This window comes from Pristis pectinata, chromosome 23 (genome assembly GCF_009764475.1).
Source record: "Pristis pectinata isolate sPriPec2 chromosome 23, sPriPec2.1.pri, whole genome shotgun sequence".
NCBI lineage: Eukaryota > Metazoa > Chordata > Chondrichthyes > Rhinopristiformes > Pristidae > Pristis > Pristis pectinata.
The window spans coordinates 32,618,331-32,642,306 of NC_067427.1; the positions used below are offsets into that span (position 1 = coordinate 32,618,331).

The window sequence follows — 23,976 nt, forward strand, 5'->3', positions numbered from 1 at the left end:
CATTTCTCTCCAAGAAATTGGACCACACTTACAAAATCCCTGTTAGGTTAAACTAATTTTACCATTTTCAATACGATTTTTTTTTTTCACCCTCACATTCACATTGATGAACTGATTTATTGGACATCAGCATTTTTTATATTTTGACATCTCCTAAAAGACTTGGTTGCCAGTTAGGTGGTGACTGTAAAAGGTACAGCAGTTTTTGCATGTGCTGTACCTGTTCCACATAGTGCTCTTTTAAAATGAGCCTTTGCTTTCTAATGCCTGATTTTTACTAACCCTTTTAACACTCTTGCCTCATCTTTTGGTTTTAGACACCGTACCCATGTGACAACCAACTTTATTTTTATCTTATGACAAATAAAAAGAGCTTTTTGAACTATTATCTATATTTAAAATATTTCTCTGCAGAATATCAGACATTTGAAGTTACCATTTTGATTGCTTAGGCTGAATCTCCTACACCCAGTCAAATTCTCCAGTGGCTTTTTATGTTACCTGCGGCACACTTTAAATGTGGTCATATGGCAGGACAACATACACCTCACATGAAGGACTGAAAGAAGGCGTGATCCAGAGGGAGCTGGTGTAGAACTGTGATTTGAAATTTTCTTCTCAATAATGGACATTTTATGCTATTTGAAAAAAATAAGGAAGAAGATTTTAGATTTTGAGGGCACAGGCTAGGGCCATTTATTGGCCTTGTGCCCTTGAGGAAGCATAGGCCACCATCAGAGATCTGTTCACTGTGAGTCAACAGTATGTTGCTATTCTGCAGTAACGGGAATGCCTCATTGAACCTCACTGGAGCCATCAGTGTACAGAGAGTAAATTCCATGATTCGGTTGGCAGGCATCTAACAAGATATGGTGAAGCTTTGCAATCTGGGTCTGCACACTATTTTCTGCCTAGTTCTATGAGAGTCCCAGTGACATCAAAGAGATTGGAAGTTCCATTCTCAATCAGAGCCAAAATTTCTTCTCTAGCCACAGGTTGTCAGACAGTAGCCTCTCAGCAATCGAAAAGCTAGTCGTTCCAGGAGAGGATCTACTGGTGGGCTTCCACAACTGTTTTGCTAACCCTGGAAAAGAGTAGCCTTCCAACAGCCATGCCTTAGCCATGGTGGAACACTGAAGCTATTGTAGGACCATAAATCGCGAGAGTAAATTGGGATGACATTTTTAAAGGGAAGTGTACTATGGGGATGTGGTCGTTGTTCAGGGATCTCTTGCAGGATGTTAGGGATAAATTTGTCCTGGTGAGGCAGAGAAAGAATGGCAGGGTGAAGGAACCATGGGTGATGAGAGATGGAACAACTAGTTAGGAGGAAGAAGGCAGCATACATAAGGTATAGGCAGCAAGGATCAGAGAGGGCTCATGAGGAATATAGGGTAGAAAGGAAAGAACTTAAGGGGCTGAGGAGAACAAGAAGGGGGAATGAAAAGGCCTTGGCGAGTAGGGTTAAGGAAAATCCCAAGGCTTTTTTCACTTATGTGAAGAGCAGAAGGATGACAGGAGTAAAGGTAGGACCAGTTAGAGACAATGGTGGGAAGATGTGCCTGGAAGCTGTGGAAGCGGGTGAGGTTCTCAATGAATACTTCTCTTCAGTATTCACCAAGGAGAGGGCCCTTGATGACACTGAGGTCAGTGTTGGTACGGTTAATGATATAGAGCATGTAGATATCAAGAGAGAGGATGTGATGGAGTTGTTAGAAAATATTAAGACAGAAGTCCCCGGGGCCTGACGGAATATTCCCCAGGCTGATCCGCGAGTCAAGGGAAGAGATTGCTGAAGTGTTGGCTAGGATCTTTGAGTCTTCGTTGACCACGGGAATGGTACAGGAGGATTGGAGGGTAGTAAATGTTGTCCCCTTATTCAAAAAAGGTAGTAGGGATAGTCCAGGGAATTACAGACCAGTGAGGCTTATGTCCATGGTGGGCAAGCTGTTGGAAAGAATTCTTAGAGATAGGATCTATGAGCATTTAGAGAATCATGGACTGATTAGGGACAGCCAGCATGGCTTTGTGAAGGGAAGATTGTGTCTCACAAGCCTGATAGGGTTCTTTGAGGAGGTAACCAGGCAGATTGACAAGGGTAGTGCAGTAGATGTGGTCTACGTGGATTTTAGTAAGGTGTTTGACAAGGTTCCACATGGTAGGCTTCTTCAGAAGGTCAGAGGGTATGGGATCCAGGGAAGCTTAGCTGTGTGGATTCAAAACTGGCTTGCCTGTGGAAAGCAGAGGATTGTGGTGGAGGGAGTACATTCGGATTGGAGGGCTGTGACTAGTGGTGTCCCACAGGCATTGGTTCTGGGACCTCTACTTTTCGTAATATTTATTAATGACTTGGATGAGGGGGTAGAAGGGTGGGTTAGCAAGTTTGCAGACGACACAAAAGTTGGTGGTGGTGTGGATCGTGTGGAGGACTGTCGAAGATTGCAGAGGGATATTGATAGGATGCAGAGCTGGGCTGAGAAGTGGCAGATGGAACATGTACACTTTGGAAGGACGAACTCCAAGGCGGAGTACAAGGTTAATGGCAGGATTCTGGGTAGTGTGGAGGAGCAGAAGGATCTGGGGGTTCATACCCACAGATCACTGAAAGTTGCCTCACAGGTGGATAGGGTAGTTAAGAAAGCTTATGGGATGTTAGCTTTCATAAATCATGGGATTGAGTTTAAGAGCCGCTAGGTTAATGATGCAGCTCTACAGAACTCTGGTTAGACCACACTTAGAGTACTGTGTCCAGTTCTGGTCGCCTCATTATAAGAAGGATGTGGAAGCGTTGGAAAGGGTGCAGAGGAGATTTACCAGGATGCTGCCTGGATTGGAGAGTATGGATTATGAGGAGAGATTAAGGGAGCTAGGGCTTTGCTCTTTGGAGAGGAGGAGGATGAGGGGAGACATGATAGAGATATACAAAATATTAAGAGGAATAGATAGTGGACAGCCAGCGCCTCTTTCCCAGGGCACCAATGCTCAATACAAGAGGGCATGGCTTTAAAGTAATGGGTGGAAAATTCAAGGGAGATGTCAGAAGGAGGTTTTTTACCCAGAGAGTGGTTGGTGCATGGAATGCGCTGCCTGGGGTAGTGGTGGAGGCAGGTACGTTGGTGAAATTCAAGAGATTGTTAGATAAGCATATGGAGGAATTTAAAATAGGGGGATATGTGGGAGGAAGGGGTTAGATAGGCCTAGGCGTGGTTTAAAGGTCGGCACAACATGGTAGGCCGAAGGGCCTGTATTGTGCTGTATGGTTCTATGGTATAAAGATGTCATGGAAAGCGAGAATAAAATGGAAGCACCAGAAATCTTTAGATTGCCTGATTAATAGAAATTTTTTACATTTCCTGTTTCTGAAATAAAAGGATATTTATGCTAATTTGCTAGTTTTTCACTAGCTTTCCATTTTCCTCAATGTCAGCAAAAGAGCTGGTCATTGACTTCAGGTAAGGGGGCGGTGCACATGCTCCTGTTTACATCAACAGTGCTGAGGTCGAGAGAGTTGAGAGCTTCAAGTTGCTAGGAGTGAACATCACAAATAGCCTGTCCTGGTCCAACCATGTAAATGGCGTGGCCAAGAGGCTAAAGAAATATGGCATGTTCCCTTTGACCCTCACCAATTTTTATCAATGCACCAGATGCATCACGGCTTGGTATGGTAACTGCTCTGCCTGTGATTGCAAAAAACTGCAGAGAGTTGTGGACACAGCTCGGCATATCACAGAAACTAGCCTCCCCTCCAAGGACTCTGACTATACTTCTCACTGCCTTGGTAAAGCAGTCAACATAATCAAAGACCCCATGTACCCCAGTCATTCTCTCTTCTCACTCCTTCCATTAGGCAGAAGATACAAAAGCCTGAAAGCATGTACCACCAGGCTCAAGAACAGCTTCTGTCCCATTGTTATAATACTGAAATGGTCTCCTAGTACAATAAGATGGACTCTTTACCTCACAACCTACCTCGTTATGGCCTTGCACCCTATTGTCTACCTGCACTATACTTTCTCTGTAATTGTAACATTTTATTCTGTATTCTGTTATTGCTTTTACCTCGTGTTGTCTCAATGTACTTTTGTAATGAATTGATCTGTATGGACGGCATGCAAGACAAGTTTTTCACTGGACCTTGGTACCTCTGACAATAAACCAATTTACCAGTTTTAATGTTTTATCCCGACAAAACACTATTGCTTAACTTTTAACTTCTTAACATGAGAGGTACATATTTTAGTGGAAATGCTCAAATGGGTTTAGTAATACCCAGTGCAGCTTGGCCATTCTTAATATAAAGTACCAAGTTCTCCCTTCTCAACAGAACGGTGACATCTGATTGAAACGTGAGACGTGAGTCATTTGCTTTCACCATAACAGAAGGCAAAGTGTTGAATCACCCATAATGGTTTTACTGTGGCCTGCCTTCACAGGACTATGAGTGGGGAATTGCAGTATTGTATTACATTGCCTAATGGTTCTGAACTTCTTACCTGTCTTATAGGAAATGCAAGCTTTTGTACATTCGTACTCATCTGCGTTCTGATTTGCACACAATTTTCTATGAGCAATGACCAAGAACAAGTTATAATTCAGTGCCTGAATACAAAAGCAGACCTGAGCACATATCTAAAGTGGCAATAGGTTCATGAATTTTAAATTGTTGGTATAGAGAGAAATAGTATCATGGGAACTTGCACACCACTTACAGAACCATATTATATTAACAAAAAATGTTATTAGAGTTCTAAGCATCCAGTTTAATGGTGCAAGATTGTAGTGTGAAAGGTCATGGCTGTCATGTGACACCATTGAGTACTGGTCGAAAGCGACACCACTGTCAATCAAGGTCTGGCGCCACCCACCCATTAGTGCCCACTCTTGGCCATTGGTTCCTGGGTACACCTTTTGTACCTGGCCATGACCTATTAGACCTGCTGAATTACCTGAGCTGGCTCCACCCAGCTCTCCAGCACTATAAAGAATGCTGCATGTGCGTGGTTCTCTTTTGATTGCTGCAGGAGTCGAAACCACGCCAAAGGGATCGTTGGTAAGAGCGTGCACTTCCACAGGGGTTTGGGAGCATCCTAAGTAGATTCCCAGTAGTGTAGAGCCGATGCTTGTCCAGAGCCAGGGTGTTCAGGCACCGTATTATGTTTTCCCTGATCATTCGTAATCAGTTCGCTGTGTGTGTGCACTTCACCCCTGTTGCGACTCTCCCCCCCCCCCCCCGCAATGTTTCGTGAGCACCTGTGTGCGAGTGTGCATCTGTTCCCATTCATTCTGTTCCAGCATTTGTCTTTGTGATTAAATCATTTTTCAAAATCCAAAGACTGTGACCAGAGTCTACTACGTTTGAGACCCCTAGAGTATTCTCTCACAACAAAGATGGTCTTGCTTCAAATTCTATTCTAACATGGTGGCAGTCATCTTAGAAAAAAGTAAGACATTTGGAGGTCTGTGCTGGAAGGTCCATACCATCTGTGGCCCAATTGGGAGATCATTTTCAAATTCTTGTTCAAAGTCATCTCTTTTTTACCATTGGTGACCTTATCAGCATTGATATCTCTGGCTGGCTTCCGGCTGCAAGTTTTAAAAATGAAATTTTGAAAAGCTGCGTCTTCATTGAGTTCCTTGTATTGTTACGAGTTTCATTATTACAGCACTCCAATGCAGTGGCTGAGAAGTCAAATAAGTAAGGACAGTTGACTATGGCTTAAAATGAACCCAATGCAATGTTGATGCTAAATAGTCCTCCATTTACAAGAACTACATTTTATATTGGCAGAAAATTAAGAGTGCCATTATATCATATCTCCCTAGCACTCATTTTACATGTGGAATGGATCTCGGCAACAAATATATTGAGCTAATTGACTTCAGTGCATTTTTAAGTCTCCCATTTGATTGACATTTGCAAGACTGGTCAATGGAAGGATCTGCTTCCTGTGAGGTGATTGACGCTGGGGATTACTGGTATTAACAGCAGATGTGAGGGAGTAAGGCCTGATGCTTGTGTTGTCTGAAGTTTTAGGCCTGCATCACTGGGAACCAGAGTGACTATTAATCACATCAAGGCAAATGATAGTTTATTGGTTTATATTTAAATAGCTGACAGAGAAACTTTAAACTACATACTAGAAAAGATGAACATAGCATCAGGTGCAGAGCAACTCCTTAAGATCAAGAAAATCTTGCTGAGTATTCATTGTGGTCCAGGCTATCTCCTCATTGACGTAAACGTTGTTGAAGTGGCCTAGGTACAATGGAACTTGTGAGAAACTAGGTCTGTTACATGATAGGCAAAGAGCTGCACAGCAGAAAATTGAGCCCTTCAGCCCAACTCGTCCATGTCGACTGTGATGCCTGTCTTCACTAATCCTGTTTGCCTGCATTAAGCCAGTATCTCTCTACTCCTTTCCTATCTGACAACATGACCAGATAGAATCTTCCTTCTGAACTGCTGACCATTGGGGTCTTCTATTTGCACTGACTATTAATGTTCTTCTCTGCCTTGTATTCCTCTTCTTCCTCTTGGACAACTTCTGGCACAAGCATGCCTAAAGTACCTTGTACTTACTCTAGAGACTGGAGGTTCAACATGTCACCGAACACTTTAACAAACTAATGCAGATGTACTGTTGAAAGTATCATGGTCTGGTACGCAATTCAAATGCACAGAAATGTGAGAAACGGCAGAGAGTAGTGGACTCAGCTCAATGCATCACGGGCACATCCCTCTCCACCATCAAAAGTATCTACATGAGGCGCTGCCTCAAGAAGGCAGTATCTATCATGTAAGATCCCCACTATCTGGGCTATGCCATATTTACATAGAACATTACAGCACAGTATAGACCCTTCAGCCCACAATGTTGTGCTGACATTTTATCCTGCTCTAATATCTATCTAACCCTTCCCTCCCACATAGCCATACCATTTCTCTATTATTCATGTGGCTATCTAAGAGTCTCTTAAATGTCTGCAATGCATCTGCCCCCATAACCTCTACCGGTAGTTCATTCCATGCACCCACCACTCTCGGTGTATATAAAAAAAAACTTACCTCTGACATTCCCCTTAGACCTTCCTCTTATCACCTTAAAATTATGCCCCCTTGTATTAGCCATTTTCACCCTGGGAAAAAGTCTGACTGTCCACTCATTCTATGCCTCATCATCTTGTATACCTCTATCAAGTCACCTCTCATCCTCCTCTCCAAAGAGAAAAGCCCTAGCTCACTCTACCTATCCTCAAGACATGCTCTCCAGGCAGCATCCTGGTAAATCTCTCTGCACCTTCTCTAAAGCTTCCACATCCTTTGTATAATGAGGCGGCCAGAACTGAACACAATACTCCAAGTGTGGTCTGACCAGAGTTCTATAGAGCTGCAACATTACCTCGCGGCTCTTGAACTCAATACCCCAACTAATAAAGGCCAACACTCCATATGCCTTCTTAACAACCCTATTGACCTGTGGCAACCTTGAGGGATCTATGGATGTGGACCCCAAGATCTCTGTTCCTCCACACTGCTAAGAGTCCTGCCATTAACCTTGTACTCTGCCTTCACATTTAATCTCCTGAAGTGTATCACATCACATTTCTCGGGGTTGAACTCCATCTGCCACTTTTCAGCCCAGGAATGCATTCTATTGTAATTCTGTTGTAATCTACAGCAACCTTCTACACTATCCACAACACCACCAACCTTTGTATCATCAACAAACTTACTAATCCACCCTTCCACATCCTCATCCAAGTCATTTGTAAAAATCACAAAGAGCAGGGGTCCCAGAACGGATCCCTGTGGAACACCACTGGTCACCGACCTCCAAGGAGAATACGCTCCATCTACCACCACCCTCTGTCTTCTATGGGTGAGCCAATTCTGAATCCACACAGCCAATTTTCCCTGGATCCCATGCCTCCTGACTTTCTGAATAAGCCTTCCATGAGGAACCTTATCAAACGCATTACCAAAATCATGTACACCAACATCCACTGCTCTACCTTCATCAATGTGCTTTGTCATATCCTCAAAGAATTCAATCAGGCTCGTGAGGCACGACCTGCCCCTCAAAGCCATGCTGACTGTCCCTAATCAGCCTATGCTTCTCCAAATGCCCATAAATCCTGTCTCTAAGAATCTTCTCCAGTAAGTTGCCCACCACTGAGGTAAGACTCACTGGTCTGTAATTTCCGGGGTTATCCCTACTCCCTTTGTCAACTCCCTGTCAGCAGTTAATATGTGCGAAGTTGTACTGGGAAAAGAATCCAGTCAAACTGAAAGCCATTCCACTCTGATAACACAGTAAGCAGAAGAATTGGCGATATGGCGGAAGATATACAGAGCTAGCTGATAGCACGTCTTCAAGTCAGATTTGCGATTCAGTTCGATGAAAGTACTGATGTTGCCAGTGCTGCGCAGTTGTTGGTTTATGTTCAATTTTGCTGGGAATGAAAGGCTTTGGAAGACTTTGTTTTGCAAGGCGCTTCCACGGCGTACAACCAGTGAAGAACTTCTCTGTGTGCCTGACTTTTTTTTTGTACAATTGACATTGTGGACACAGTGTATTGGAGTATGCATGGATGGTGCTGCCGCAGTGATGGGACGGAAGTCGGGTCTAGTCGCACGAGTGAAAGAAGTAGCTCCACATGTAGCAGCAACCCACTACATGATTCACCGTGAGGCTTTGGCTGCAAAGGATATGGATGAAACTCTTGCTGATTTGTTTTCCGCGTGCATTAAAATTGTTAACTTTATCAAAGCCAGGCCGCTCAATCATCGTTTGTTTGAAAACATATGCTGTGAAATGGAAGCCAAGCATAACCATTTGTTGCTACATACAGAAGTCAGATGGCTGTCATGAGGCCGCGTTGTGCAGCGTGTATATGAATTGCGAGATGAACTGCTTATTTCTCTAAATGAGCATAATGGATCATTGGCACAGTTCTTGACAGATGAGACATGGATTGCCAGATTAGCTTATCTTGCAGATATTTTCAACATTTTGAACAGCTTAAATCTGTCATTGCAAGGACCTGGCTTAAATGTTCTGAAAATGCATGACAAAATCAATGCCTTCCAGAAAAAAAACTCCGTATCTGGAAGGGAAGATGCGAGCAAGGTGTCTATGATATGTTTCCGTTGCTGGCTGATTTTCTGACAGTGAACGAGACTAAGACAGAGGCCATTGCAAGCACAGTTTTGAACCATATTCAACAGCTGTCACATTATTTCCATGAGTATTTCGGCGACGATGACGCAAGTATGATTGCATTCGAAATCTGTTTGAATGCATGCTTACTGATTTAACTGGATGTGAACAAGAAGAATTGGCTGAACTATCATCTGACAGGACTTTGCGCTTGCAGTTCAACCGAATGTCACTTGTTCTGGATAGCATGTTCCCAGGAGTATCCACTGCTGTCCGGCAATGTCGTCAATGTTCTGTTACCGTTTGCAACTACTTGTGCGAAATAGCATTTTCTGCAGTCAGTGCCATGAAAACCAAATACAGATCAAGACTGAATATTGAGGATGACATACACGTATGTTTGTCGCACATACCACCACATTTGGACAAACTCTGCAGTGCAAAACAGGCACAACCTTCACGTTGAACTGAACACTGAAAGACACCACTGGTAATTATCAGTGATTGAAATAGTGACTATTTCAATAGGGCTTACATGCAGTAATTTCAGTGTTGTATGCATGAATTATTGATTGTTTGATTTTGTGGACTTTGGGGGTCTGCCATCCAACAAGGACATGCTCTGGGGGTCCGCAGCATGAAAAAGGTTGAAAACCACTGCCGTAGTGTATCAGCCTGTCGTACGCCATGTTCTTGAAGGAGGTACAGGAGCCTGAAGTTCCACAACACCAGGTTCAAGAACAGCTACTTCCCTTCAACTATCTAACAACTATAGTTCTTGAACCAACCTGTACAACCCTGATCACTGTCTTGGTATAGCAACACTTTGCACTACAATAGACTTTTTTGTTCTAATTGCGTTCTTTCACATATAACTTTATATAATTTGTTTAATTTGTGATGCTGTTTCTAAGGCTGTGTGTGATGTTGCTGCAAATAAATTTTTCATTGCATCTGTGCATACATGTACTTCTGTATTCCTGGTTTTCATTGTTTTAAAAGAGATGGTGGGGGGGGGGGGTGGGGAGGAGAGGAGGAGGAGGAGGGGTGGCAATACTGGTCAGGGACACTGTTACAACTGCAGAAAGGGTGGATAATGTAGAAGGATCTTATTGTTAGGAACAAGAAAGGGGCAGTTACCCTCCTGGGAGTATTCTATAGGCCCCCCAGTAGCAGTAGGGATACTGAGGAGCAGATTGGAAGGCAGTTTTTGGAAAGATGTGAAAGTAACAGTTATTATAATGGGAGACTTCAACTTTCCAAATATTGATTGGCACCTACTTAGTGCCAAAGGTTTAGACTGGGCGCAGTTTGTTAGTGTGTCCAGGACGGATTCCTGACACAGTATTGTTGACAGGCTGACTAGAGGGAATGTCATATTAGATCTAGTTTTAGGTAATGAACTGGGTCAGCAGACAGATCTATCGGTGGGTGAGCATTTGGGGGACAGTGACCATTGCTCCATAACCTTTAGAATTGTCATGGACAGGGATAGGAGCAAAGAGGACGGGAAGATATTTAATTGGGGAAAGGTGAATTATGAGGCAAAAAGGTGAGAACTTGGGAGTGTAAATTGGGATGACATTTTTGAAGGGAAATGTACTCTGGAGATGTGGTCGATGTTTTGGGATCTTTTGCTGGATGTTAGGGATAAATTTGTCCCGGTGAGGCGGAGAAGGAATGGCAGAGTGAAGGAACCGTGGTTGACGAGAGAAGGTGGAACAACTAGTTAGGAAGAAGCAGGCAGCATATATAAGGTGTAAGCAGCATGGACCAGACAGGGCTCGTGAGGAATATAGAGTAGCAAGGAAGGAACTTAAGAAAGGGCTGAGGAGAGTGAGAAGGGGACGTGAAAAGGCTTTGGTGAGTAGGGTTAAAGAGAATCCCAAGGCTTTTTTCTCGTGCGTAAAGAGCAGAAGGACGGCTAGAGTTAAAGGTAGGTCTGATTAAAGACAAAGGTGGGAGGATGTGCCTGGAAGCTGTGGAAGTGGGTGAGGTTCTCAATGAATACTTCTCTTCAGTATTCACCAAGGAGGGGGGTCTTGATGATGCTGAGAACAGTGTAGGTGAGGGTAATGTTCTAGAGTATGTAGATATTAAGAGAGAGGATGTGTTGGAGTTGTTAGAAAATATTAGGACAGATAAGTCCCCGGGGCCTGATGGAATATTCCCCAGACTGCTTCGTGAGGCGAGGTAGGAGATTGCTGAACCGTTGGTTAGGATCTTTGAGTCCTCATTGTCAATGGGAATGGTACCGGAGGATTGGAGGGTGGCAAATGTTGTCCCCTTATTCAAAAAAGTGTAGTTGGGATAGTCCAGGGAATTACAGACCGGTGAGCCTTACGTCTGTGGTGGGTAAGCTGTTGGAAAGGCTTCTAAGAGATAGGATGCATGAGCATTTGGAGAAACATGGACTGATTAGGGACAGGCAGCATGGCTTTGTGAAGGGAAGATCTTGCCTCTCAAGCCTGATAGGGTTCTTTGAGGAGGTGACCAGGAAGATTGATGAGGATAGTGCAGTGGATGTGGTGTATATGGATTTTAGTAAGGCATTTGACAAGGTTCCACATGGTAGGCTTCTTCAGAAGGTCAGAGGCAAAGGGATCTAGGGAAGCTTGGCCGTGTGGATTCAAAATTGGCTTGCCTGTGGAAAGCAGAGGGTTGTGGTGGAGGGAGTGCATTTGGATTGGAGGGCTGTGACTAGTGGTGTCCCACAGGGATCGGTTCTGGGACTTCTACTTTTTGTGATATTTATTAATGACTTAGGTGAAGGGGTGGAAGAGCGGGTTAGCAAGTTTGCAGATAACACAAAGATGGGTGGTGTTGTGGATAGTGTGGAGGGCTGTCGAAGCTTACAGAGGGATATTGATAGGATGCAGAGCTGGGCTGACAAGTGGCAGATAGAGTTTAATATGGAGAAGTGTGAAGTGGTACACTTTGGAAGGACAAACTCCAAGGCGGAGTACAAGGTTAATGGCAGGATTCTGGGTAGTGTGGAGGAGCAGAGGGATCTAGGGGTTCATATCCACAGATCACTGAAAATTGCCTCTCAGGTGGATAGGGTAGTTAAGAAAGCTTATGGGATGTTAGCTTTCATAAGTCGTGGGATCAAGTTTAAGAGCCGCAAAGTGATGATGCAGCTTTACAAAACTCTGGTTAGACCACACTTAGAGTACTGTGTCCAGTTCTGGTCGCCTCATTATAGGAAGGATGTGGAGACATTGGAAAGGGTGCAGAGGAGATTTACCAGGATGCTGCCTGGATTAGAGAGTATGGATTATGAGGAGAGACTAAAGGAGCTAGGGCTGTTCTCGTTGGAGAGAAGGAGGATGAGGGGAGACATGACAGGGGTATACAAGACATTGAGAGGAATAGATAGAGTGGACAGCCAGCGCCTCTTTCCCAGGGCGCCAGTGTTCAAAAGAAGAGGGCATGGCTTTAAGGTAATGTGTGGGAAATTCAAGGGAGATGTCAGAGGGAGGTTTTTCACCCAGAGAGTGGTTGGTGCATGGAATGCGCTGCCTGGGATGGTGGTGGAGGCTGACACATTGGACAAATTCAAGAGATTGTTAGATAAGCGCATGGAGGAATTTAAGTTAGAGGGATATGTGGGAGGAAGGGGTTACATAGTCTTAGGTGTGGTTTGAAGGGCGGCACAACATGGTGGGCTGAAGGGCCTGTATTTTGCTGTATTGTTCTATGGTATTTGTGTATATGACAACAAACTCTATCTGACTTTACTCGTAATGGAGTGAGAAGCCAAGTTGGGGGTAACTTTCCCCAGTATCTATGTATCAGGGTAGTGTGATCACTGAAAGATGCTTGCAGATGTGGCATCTTTAGAAGGTTGCCATATGAGCTCCCAGAGTATCTGCTATTGATCATTCAAAGTTCCTTTGGCCAGCCACTGCCTGAACATTGAATAAGTGGAAGTCCTTGTGATTCATGATGGTCGTGGGTGCTGCAGTGGAGCCTAAAGTACACTTAGTGATGATCTGAACCTTGGAAGCTGGCAATGCTTACAATTCTTTGATCATGCCTATGGTCCCATAGCTATGCTCACTTTCCAAGTCTTCCCATAAAAATGGCAGAAGAACTGTGCAATCCTCCATTCAGAGTACTTTCCATTTGCTGAAATGTCAGTGGAGAACTGTCAAAGCTCCTGTTAAACGGGGATGGATTTTAACTTTGCAGTTTGACTCCAGAGGTCCATGTGGAAGACTGCACGTTTCAAGTGAAAATATGAATGATCCTTTAAACCTTGCAGCTACAGATCAAATAGTGTCATGAAAAATGTTTCATTTTTGAGTGAACAACACGTGTGGTTTTGAATTTTGACCAACTTTTATCCAGATTCTGGAAAACTGCACAATGTTTGACAACATTTGGTGTGCCTTCCATGCTAGAATTGCATTTCCCGTGTAAGTGGGCCTGCTCTGGAAGTGTCAAGTTGAATTTCTGAAGTGACACGTGATGATCCAGAAGTAATTGTTCTCATATTTCATTCCAGGAATTATTTTTTTAATTGCTGAAAAAGCAGCAAGCTGTAGTTAAAATTTTAGACCTTTTTTCCATAAATCCCTCAGCTAGAATTGAGGCACAGCCTCACAGACCTTCAGCAGACAACTTACGACTAGATTCAAAGAATGTGGCAAAATGCTTCATGCTCTTCTGGGAGAAAAAATATCTCCATCTGTGAACAGACACAGTAAGATACTACAAAGCACATTATGGAACTACGATTTGGAGACTTCTTTGCTTTTGCATGTTTCTTTATTTTCTAACCTCCAAATCATGAGTGAAATTTTATGGGGTATTGATATTTGTTCTAATGACAGGTATAAAGTATCTGAACTGCTGCATAGCATTTTCTCTGGACTCTCAATCTTGGGGGAAAAAAAATAAATGTTTATAATGCAACCTAATACTGTAGCTTTGAGTTTGGATATATGTAAATCATAAGATGTATGATAGATCATTTAACTACTTTTCAAATATAACCTCTGATAGGTAGATTTTTTTGTCTATTTTGAAGGGTTTTAAAATGTTTCCTTGATGGCAGTATCACATAACTAAACTTGGGTAAAATATATGTGGCTCCTGGCCAGTAATTACCATCCTTGTTAGCTGAGAGGTACAACAGACAGGTAATGCTGCATAATTGGAAGTAGCCCAGTTGGTTTCTTCCACTCTTGCAGCACAAATTTTACAGATGGATGCCTTTCTGTAGCATGCCAGACAACCCTCCTTAACTGCATTTTTGTAATGAAACCTCCAAGAATCTATTTAAGAGTGAATCTTTGGTACTACCCTCTCCAGATAGGTAAGGCAAACGTCAGATAAGAGGAGGGTAAACACTTTTCCAGAAAAAAATTGAGATAAAACATCTGCTCTGTGGTAAACCTGACTTGGCGCATCCTTTATACTAAACACAAAAAGATCATGTTTTGCTCTTTGAGCTGTTAATGAAAAAGAAATTTAAAAATGCTGTTCTGATATTCTGTTTTCTGATTTTCTTCCAGCTATGGAGGAATGTTAAGTGCGTACATAAGAATTAAGTATCCTCATATTGTGGAAGGTGCTCTGGCATCAAGTGCACCTGTGGTGTCCGCTGCTAATATTGGAGATAGCCGGCAGTTTTTTCATGACGTGACTAAAGTGAGTATGTGCAGATAAGTTTGTGTTCCTTTCTTATTGTTCTGCGATAAGTGTGGAGCGGTTTTATTTTGAAAGCCTACTTGTTGCAGAAATCTAGACTGATTTTTCAGTACAGTCGCAACTCTCTGTTAGGGGCCTATCAGCAAATTTAAAAATTATCATTTTGTTATGATTTCATTCAATGCTTCTCATACATAAGATAATGAGCATGGCTCGTAAAGAAATCATGATATCACAATGAAACAGAGCCCTCTAATGGCAATTCTATCAATTTAGAATTAAATCAGATTACATAGCAAGAGCAACAAACAATTTGCTGGAGGAACTCAGTGAGTCGAGCAACGTCTGTGGGGGGGGGGAGGGGGGAATGAATTGTCAATATTTTAGGTCAAAACCCTGCTTGAGATGGCAAAAGGCAGTGCTATGCACGGTAGTGTAGCGGTTAGCATAATGCGATTACAGCGCCAGAGACCTGGGTTCAATTTCGGCCACTGTCTGTAATGAGTTTGTACGTTCTCCCCATGTCTGCATGGGTTTCCTCCGGATGCTCCGGTTTCCTCCCACATTCCAAAGATGTATGGGTTGGAAAGATGTGAGCATGCTATGTTGGTGCCGGAAGCGTAGTGACATTTGTGGACTGCCCCCAGAACACACTACGCAAAAGATGTATTTCACTGTGTTTAGATGTACATGTGACTAATAAAGATATCTTAGATTGTTCTTGACTGGAACTTATCTTTAAGGACCATGTAAATACCCTTTTTATTTTGCTTACTAAAAAAACACACATTGGAGATATTTTTTGATTTTCCCATGATTTTAACAAAAATGGAAAATAGAGTTCAAATGAGTAAATTTGGAGTTATTTGTATAATGTATCAAGAAACAGAAACCTATAGAATGTGAGCAAGGAGCTAACTTAGTGGCAGCCTACTTTTGTTTATATGTTATCACAATGCTGTCAAAGCCCTCAACAGCATTTCCAAAACTACTTTATTTTATTTGTACTGTTATTTTAGCAGAAAAATATATTGATCTTATTTGTGAATGTATTGGGTTCTGGGCAGAGTGTTGAGATATTGGTACTCTATTGCATTGTGGTGAAGTAGGGATCTATTTAAGGGGCGGCTTGATGCAAAACTGAGTGGAAGGACAGTAGTATAATTGCAGCAGAGGTGAGAAAGATAATTAGAATGAGAGAAAACTCAGAATTATGGAAGGTTTACGACACAGAATGAGGTCAATCTCCCCATCACGTCCATGTCAGACTCCAACTCCCAATACTGCAGGTTACAGGTCTTCAGATGCACTTCCAATTTCTCCTTGTGTAATGAGGGTTTCTGTCTCTACTGTCTGTTCAAGCAATGAGTTCCAACCATCCTCTGGATGAAAACATTTTATATCACCTGTCTAATTCTTCCAGTTACTTTAAACTTGTTCCCCTTAGTGGTTGAAGTCTCTGCTGAGGGAAATAAGTCCTTCCTAATTGCTGATCTGGCCAACTCATAATTTCATATACCTCCATTAAATCTGCCTTCTGTTCCAAGGAAACAATCCAAGACTAACTAATTTTTACTTGTGGCTAATTTTTTTTCAGCTTTGGCAGTATTATTGTAATTCTCCTCTGTACCTCCTTTAGTGCAACCAGATCTTTCCTGTAGTGCATGGTGAGGCCTGACTGGTTTTGTATACAGGTCTAACCTCCCTGTTCTTGAATTCTATGCCTGGACTAATAAAGAAATACATGCTTTGTGCCTTTTTAACTACATTATCAATATGTCTTCTTACTCCGAGGTTTATCTGTTCCTCCACACATCTCGGCATCCTCTGATTTATTGTGTATTCTCTTCCCTGGTTGCACTTCTCCATGTTACATCACACTTCTCCAGATTGAATTCTACCTGTTATTTTTCTACCCCAGTGACTTGATATTTTCCTGGAGTCTCAAGGTTGCTTCCTCAGTGGTCTGATTTTGCATCTATAAATGTTTTATTGTGCCCCGTACAGTTAAGTCTAAATCATTAAATATGATTTAGTGATGTAAACTTATTCTTTCATTTCTATGCTGTCGAGTCCGTAATTTAATACTATTTTGAAATCTTGCCGAGAAATTAGGGCAGAATCGTGTTGGATCCAATGACCAGATTTGCTACCTGCAATCCCCACCTATACGTAACAGATGAGGGAGGAACTATCTCATTAATCCTCTGTATCCAGAAGTTTGATGGCAAGGCATATTGAGGCAACGCATATAGGCCACAGACGATGTGGTCTTGCAGTCCTGTTTTCAGAATGGTCTGTTAGGCAATGGCAGAAGATAAAGCTTTTAATGCAAGGCTTTGGACTGGTTTCAAAATCTGAGAGCCTTTTCTGTTGCAGTTTCAAATTGTCTCTGATATTCAGAGATATTTAGGAAAAATTATTAAAGAGGATGTGAATTTTTTTTACAAATTGTAAATATTAAATAAAAGGAAGTCAGCTGAAAAGTGAAATACTTGCAAATCAAATCAAAAACATTAAAATAACCAAAAAGAAATCATTGGTTGCACCTGTATCCTGGTGAGGGACTTGAAATTTAATGGAGCTTTTTCCAAATTTCAGAAGAAATCAATTTTTAACATTGATTGCTCAGAAATACTTCAGATGACAAATTAACTTTTCGAAGTAAGAGAATGGAATCAAGCCAGAATGTCCAAAAGAAATCGGAAAGTTAAACAAATCACTTCAAATTTGCACTATTTTCTTTCACTATTTAAATATTTATTCATTTCGATTTCACAATCCCCTAAGTTAATGAAATATCACATTGCAGTGTTTTGTGATTTAAGCCTGCTTTGGGTTTAAAAATATACACCTCCAGCCTTCTACCAGTTTATTATATTACCAATATTTGGTTAGATTGCAAGCACACTATTTTAAAAAGCATCTGTTATATTATGTGAAAAGAATTGTTGATCAATGTAAATGATCCTATGGGGATTTTTCTTCATTTTTTTCCATTGTCTTCTGGGGTTTTTATTGTAACCTAAAGGATGAAGGGTTCTTGCATTGTTGTGTTAGAATCCAGAATTTCCTTCCAACCCATGCTCAGCATGGATGTACAGGACAAAGTCCACACTTACTTTTTGTTGCTCCCTTTTATCAATGCTACTAAGTGCCAACCCAGTCTTAAGTGATGGGGCCCTGCATGGGAGTGAGACTTTGCTCACTTAAATGCCATGACATGAGGGTAGGGAAGGCGTAACAAACCTGTGGCAATGAAACAACAAAATCTGTCAAATGAGTAACTCCACTAACTAAGCTTCTTAGCTTAGTATAGTCAGGAACTTGAAATGTTTTTCTGAATGCCCCTGATCAAGGAAAAATAGTTCAGAATGATTACTGTTATAAATGTAAACCAAAATTGGAGCTCTCAAAACACTTAAGAACAAATACAAGTATATAATTAAACTCAAATAATTAATAAAATGTAAATTGGCTATGACCTGGTGCCAGATTTATCTAGAAGAAGTACTGAAGAATTATTGCAACTTTGCACTTGAAAGTGTAACTCAGTGGGTCTGCAAGTTTGGGTCTTACACATTCATGCAGGAATCCTGATCTACGTGGCACATGTGCAGGGAAATGATGGCAATTCTGCATGAAACTGATGGCATTTTCCTTTAAGAATCTTGCCTTTTTTGTTAAGAATCATTACTATTGGAAAAATTGTAGTAGTTTATTTTTTTCAATATTGTCTGTTATACTCATTCACACTCACTGCTGAAGCCTCTGGGTAAGAAATCTAGAAATTTGATCTTCACTCAGGGAATTCTGCACAAGCCCAGGTTGGGTCTTTAGATAAGATAATAAAACAACATCTTAGTTGTCTCATAAAATATTCCTTGTCATTAATAGATGAGCAGGTTATTTTTCTGGAATGTTAACAAACATTCATGCCTCAACTATTGGCATAAGGCTGATTAACTGATGTTATTCAATTCTGTTTTGTGGGATCTTGCTGTTCATATTTTCTTGTGCACTTACACACAAAATAACCGTGACTGTCTTTAAAATTGCAGTTGTACTTTGGGGAGGGCTTAAAAATGTTGCCATTCACTTTAAATTAATGACTTGGTTTTTTGAATGTGCTATAACTCCTACGTGCTTTATATAATTTAAATTATCTTTCATCAGGATTTTGAGCGTAATTCACCCGATTGTGTTTCAAAAATCCGAGAAGCTTTCCAGGAGCTGGAAAAGTATGCACAGCAACAAGGTATGGGACGGTTGGTCAAAAAATTTCATATGTGCCTGAAACACAAGATAAATAATTTCAGACTTTTGGTCTACTTTCAATTTTAGCTATCACAGGAAATACACAGTAATGTGCAGGGACTAACAAGCATTTTGCAGCTAAATGCTATTTGGGGAAATCTCAAGTGGGCTTCCTACATGCCAGAATATGAAGGGTATTTGTGTGTCCTGGTGCCAAATGATTACAGTCTCGGAAGGAAGGATTTCAATGTTTTTATTCAGAAATGCAAAGCAAGAACAATCTGTTGCTTTAGCAGGAAATTCAAACTTCGGAAAATAATTTTCGAAATTTTTCACTGAGACTGCAGTAACCAGATAGACTTTTCAGTAAAAGCCCTTCAATGTTATTCAAAGAAACATAGAAAACCTACAGCACAATTCAGGCCCTTCGGCCCACAAAGCTGTGCAGAACATGTCCCTACCTTAGAGACCCATAGCCCTCTATTTTTCTCAGCTCCATGTACCTATCCAAAAGTCTCTTAAAAGACCCTATCGTATCTGCCTCCACCACCATTGCCAGTAGCCCATTCCACGCACTCACCACTTTCTGAGTAAAAAAAACTTACCCCTGACATCTCCCCTATACCTACTCCCCAGCACCTTAAACCTATGTCCTCTTGTGGCAACCATTTCAGCCCTAGGAAAAAACCTCTATCTACCAGATCAATGCCTCTCATCATCTTATATTTATTAAGTCTATAATAAATCTAGTCAAAAGGAAAAGAAAAGTATACAAAAGGTACAGAGAGCTAGGTAATGTTACAGATCTGGAAGAGTACAAGGCTAAAAGGAAGGAACTTAAAGAGATTAGGAGAGCCAGAAGGGGACATGAGAAGGCCTTGGCTGGCAGGATTAAGGAAAACCCCAAGGCGTTCTACAAGTATGTGAAGAGTAAGAGGATGAGATGCGAAAGGATAGGGCCTATCAAGCGCAGCAGTGGGAAAGTGTGTATGGATCCGGAAGAAATAGCGGAGGTACTTCATGAATACTTTACGTCAGTGTTCACTACGGAGAAGGATCTAGGGGATTGTAGTGGGGACATGCAGCAGCCTGAAAAGCTTGAGCATGTAGATATTAGAAAAGAGGTGGTGCTGAAACTTTTGGAAAGCATCAAGTTAGATAAGTCGCTGGGATCGGATGAGATGTACCCCAGGTTTCTGTGGGGGGCGAGTGAGGAGATTGCAGAGCCTCTGACGATGATCTTTGTGTCGTCGATGGAGACGGGAGGAGGTTCCAGAAGATTGGAGGTTTGAGGATGTTGTTCCCTTATTCAAGAAGGGGAGTAGGGATAGCCCAGGGAATTATAGACTGGTGAGTCTTACCTCAGTGGTTGGTAAACTGATGGAGAAGATCCTGAGAGGCAGGATTTATGAACATTTGGAGAGGTATAATATGATTAGGAATAGTCAGTGTGGCTTTGTCAAGGGCAGGTCCTGCCTTACGAGCCTGATTGAATTTTTTGAGGATGTGACTAAGCACATCGATGAAGGGAGAGCAGTAGATGTAGAGTATATGGATTTCAGCAAGGCGTTTGATAAGGTACCCCATACAAGACTTATGGAGAAGGTGAGGAGACATGGGATCCAAGGGGACATTGCAGTGTGGATCTAGAACTGGCTGGCCCACAGAAGGCAAAGGGTGGTTGTTGAAGGGTCATATTCTGAGTGGAGGCCGGTGACCAGTGGTGTACCTCAGGGGTCTGTACTGGGACCCTTACTCTTTGTGATTTTTATAAACGACCTGGTGAGGAAGTGGAGGGGTTGGTTAGTAAGTTTGCGGATGACATGAAGGTTGGGGGTGTTGTGGATAGTTTGGAGGGCTGTCAGAGGTTACAGAGGGACATAGGATGCAAAGTTGGGCTGAGAAGTGGCAGATGCAGTTCAACCCAGATAAGTGTGAAATGGTTCATTTTGGTAGGTCAGATATGTTGGCGGAATATAGTACTAATGGTAGGACTCTTGGCAGTGTAGAGGATCAGAGGGATCCTGGGGTCCAAGTCCATAGGATGCTCAAAACAGCTGCGCAGGTTGACTCTGTGGTTAAGAAGGCATATGGTGTATTGTCCTTCAATCGGGGAATTGAATTTATGAGCCGAGAGGTATTGTTGCAGCTATATAGGTCCCTGGTCAGACCCCACTTGGAGTATTGTGCTCAGTTCTGGTCGCCACACTACAGGAAAGCTGTGGAAGCCATAGAGAGGGTACAGAGGAGATTTACAAGGATGCTGCCTGGAATGTGGAGCATGCCTTATGAAAACAGGCTGAGGGAACTCTGCTATTTCTCCTTGGAGAGACAGAGGATGGGGGGGACCTGATAGAGGTATATAAGATGATGAGAGGTATTGATTGGGTAGATAGTCAGAGGCTTTTCCCCAGGGCTGAAATGGTTGCCACAAGAGGACATAGGTTTAAGGTGCTGGGGAGTAGATATAGAGGAGATGTCAGGGGTAAGTTTTTTACTCAGAGTGGTGAGTGCGTGGAATGGGCTGCCGGAAATGGTGGTGGAGGCTGATACGATAGGGTCTTTCAAGAGACTGTTAGATAGGTACATGGAGCTGAATAAAATAGAGGGCTATAGGTAAGTCTAGTAATTTCTAGGGTAGGGACATGTTTGGCACAGCTTTGTGGGCCGAAGGGCCTGAATTGTGCTGTAGTTTTTCTATGTTTCTGTACATCTATCAGGTCCCCCCTCATCCTCTGTCGCTCTAAGGAGAAAAGGCCGACTTCCCTCAACCTGTTTTCATAAGGCATGCTCCACAATCCAGGCAGTGTCCTTGTAAATCTCTGCACCCTTTCTATGGCTTCCACATCCTTCCTGTAGTGAGGTGACCAGAATTGAGCACAGTATTCCAAGTGGGGTCTGACCAGGGTCCTATATAGCTGCATCATTACCTATCGGCTCCTAAATTCAATTCCACAGTTGATGAAGGACCATACACCATATACCTTCTTAACCACAGAGTCAACCTGTGCAGCTGCTTTGAGCGTCCTATGGACTCGAACCCCAAGATCCCTCTGATCCTCCACACTGCCTAGAGTACTACCATTAATACTATACTCTGCCATCATATTTGACCTACCAAAATGAACCACTTCACACTTATCTGGGTTGAACTCCATCAGCCACTTCTCAGCCCAGCTTTGCATCCTATCTATGTCCCGCTGTAACCTCTGACAGCCCTCCACACTATCCACAACACCTCCAACCTTTGTGTCATCCGCAAGCTTACTAACCCACCCTTCCACTTCTTCACCAGGTCATTTATAAAAATCACAAAGAGGAAGGGTCTCAGAACAGATCCCTGAGGTACACCACTGGTCACTGAACTCCATGCAGAATATGACCCTTCAACAACCACTCTTTGCCTTCTGTGGGCCAGCCAGTTCCGGATCCACAATGCAGTGTCCCCTTGGATCTCATGCCTCCTTACTTCCTCAATAAGCCTTGCATGGGGTACCTTCTCAAATGCCTTGCTGAAATCTGTATACACTACATCTACTACTCTCCCTTCATTGATGTGTTTAGTCACATCCTCAAAAAATTCAATCAGGCTCGTAAGGCAGGACCCTGCCCTTGACAAAGCCATGCTGACTATTCCTAATCATTTTATACCTCTCCTAATGTTCATAAATTCTGCCTCTCAGGATCTTCTCCATCAGCTTACCAACCACTGAAGTAAGACTCACTAATCTATAATTTCCTGGGCTATCTCTACTCCCTTCTTTGAATAAGGGAGCAACATCCACAACCTCTCCTGTCTCCATTGATGATGCAAAGATCATAGCCAGAGGGTCCGCAATCTCCTCCCTCGCCTCCCACAGCAGCCTGGGGTACATCTCATCTGGTCCCAGCGACTTATCCAACTTGATGCTCTCCAAAAGCTCCAGCACCTCCTCTTGTTTTAATATCCACATACTCAAGCTTTTTAGTCTGCTGCAAGTCATCACTACAGTCACTAAGATCCTTTTCCATAGTGAATACTGATGTGAAGTATTCACTAAGTATCTCTGCTATTTCCTCCAGATCCATACACACTTTTCCACTGTTGCACTTGATAGATCCTATTCTTTCACGTCTTATCCTCTTGCTCTTTACATACTTGTAGAATGCCTTGGGGTTTTCCTTAATCCTGCCCGCCAAGGCCTTCTCATGTCCCCTTTTGGCTCTCTTAATTTCCTCCTTAAGCTTCTTCCTGTTAGCCTTATACACTTCCAGATCTCTAACATTCAAATGACTTCCCTTTGGAAAAATTAATCTAATTCAGGCTTGCAGGAGGTAATGAGTTAGAATAAAGTTACTCTGCCTTTTTATTTTACACTATGAATATACTGTACAACATATTTATGAAACTGGAAGAATCATCCACTGAGTCAGTGTGGGTGGAAGTCAGAAACAGAAAGGGAGCGATCATTCTATTGGGAGTATTCTACAGACCCCCCCCTCCCCCCCCCCCCCCCCCCCCCCCCCCCAGTAACAGCAAAGATGCTGAGGAGCAGATCGGGAGGCAGATTTTGGAGAGGTGCAAAAATAACAGGGTTGTTGACATGGGTGATTTCAACTTCCCTAATATTGATTGGCCCCTCCTTAGTGTAAATGGGATAGATGGGGCAGGATTTGTTCGGTGTGTTCAGGAAGGATTCCTGACACAGTATGTGGACAGGCCGACTAGAGGAGAGGCCGTACTGGACCTGGTACTAGGCAATGAGCCTGATCAGGTTTCAGATCTCTTGGTGGGAGAGCAGTTTGGAGATAGTGACCATAACTTCTTGACCTTTACCATAACCTTGAAGAGGGATAGGAGCAGACGATATGGGTAAGTATTTAACTGGGGGAGGGGGAATTATGCTATTAGGCAGGAACT

General features: G+C 42.6%; 1 protein-coding gene across 2 annotated transcripts in view; it reads left to right on the forward strand.

Moving 5' to 3' along the window:
* The window catches only part of dpp7 (dipeptidyl-peptidase 7), a 103,516-nt gene that overhangs the window by 28,995 nt on the left and 50,545 nt on the right, over positions 1 to 23,976 (forward strand). For both annotated transcript variants that reach the window (XM_052037057.1, XM_052037058.1), the window contains exons 4-5: positions 14,684 to 14,819; positions 18,996 to 19,077. In XM_052037057.1, the coding sequence (XP_051893017.1) occupies positions 14,684 to 14,819; positions 18,996 to 19,077 (218 nt within the window). The remainder of the gene's footprint in view (positions 1 to 14,683; positions 14,820 to 18,995; positions 19,078 to 23,976) is intronic.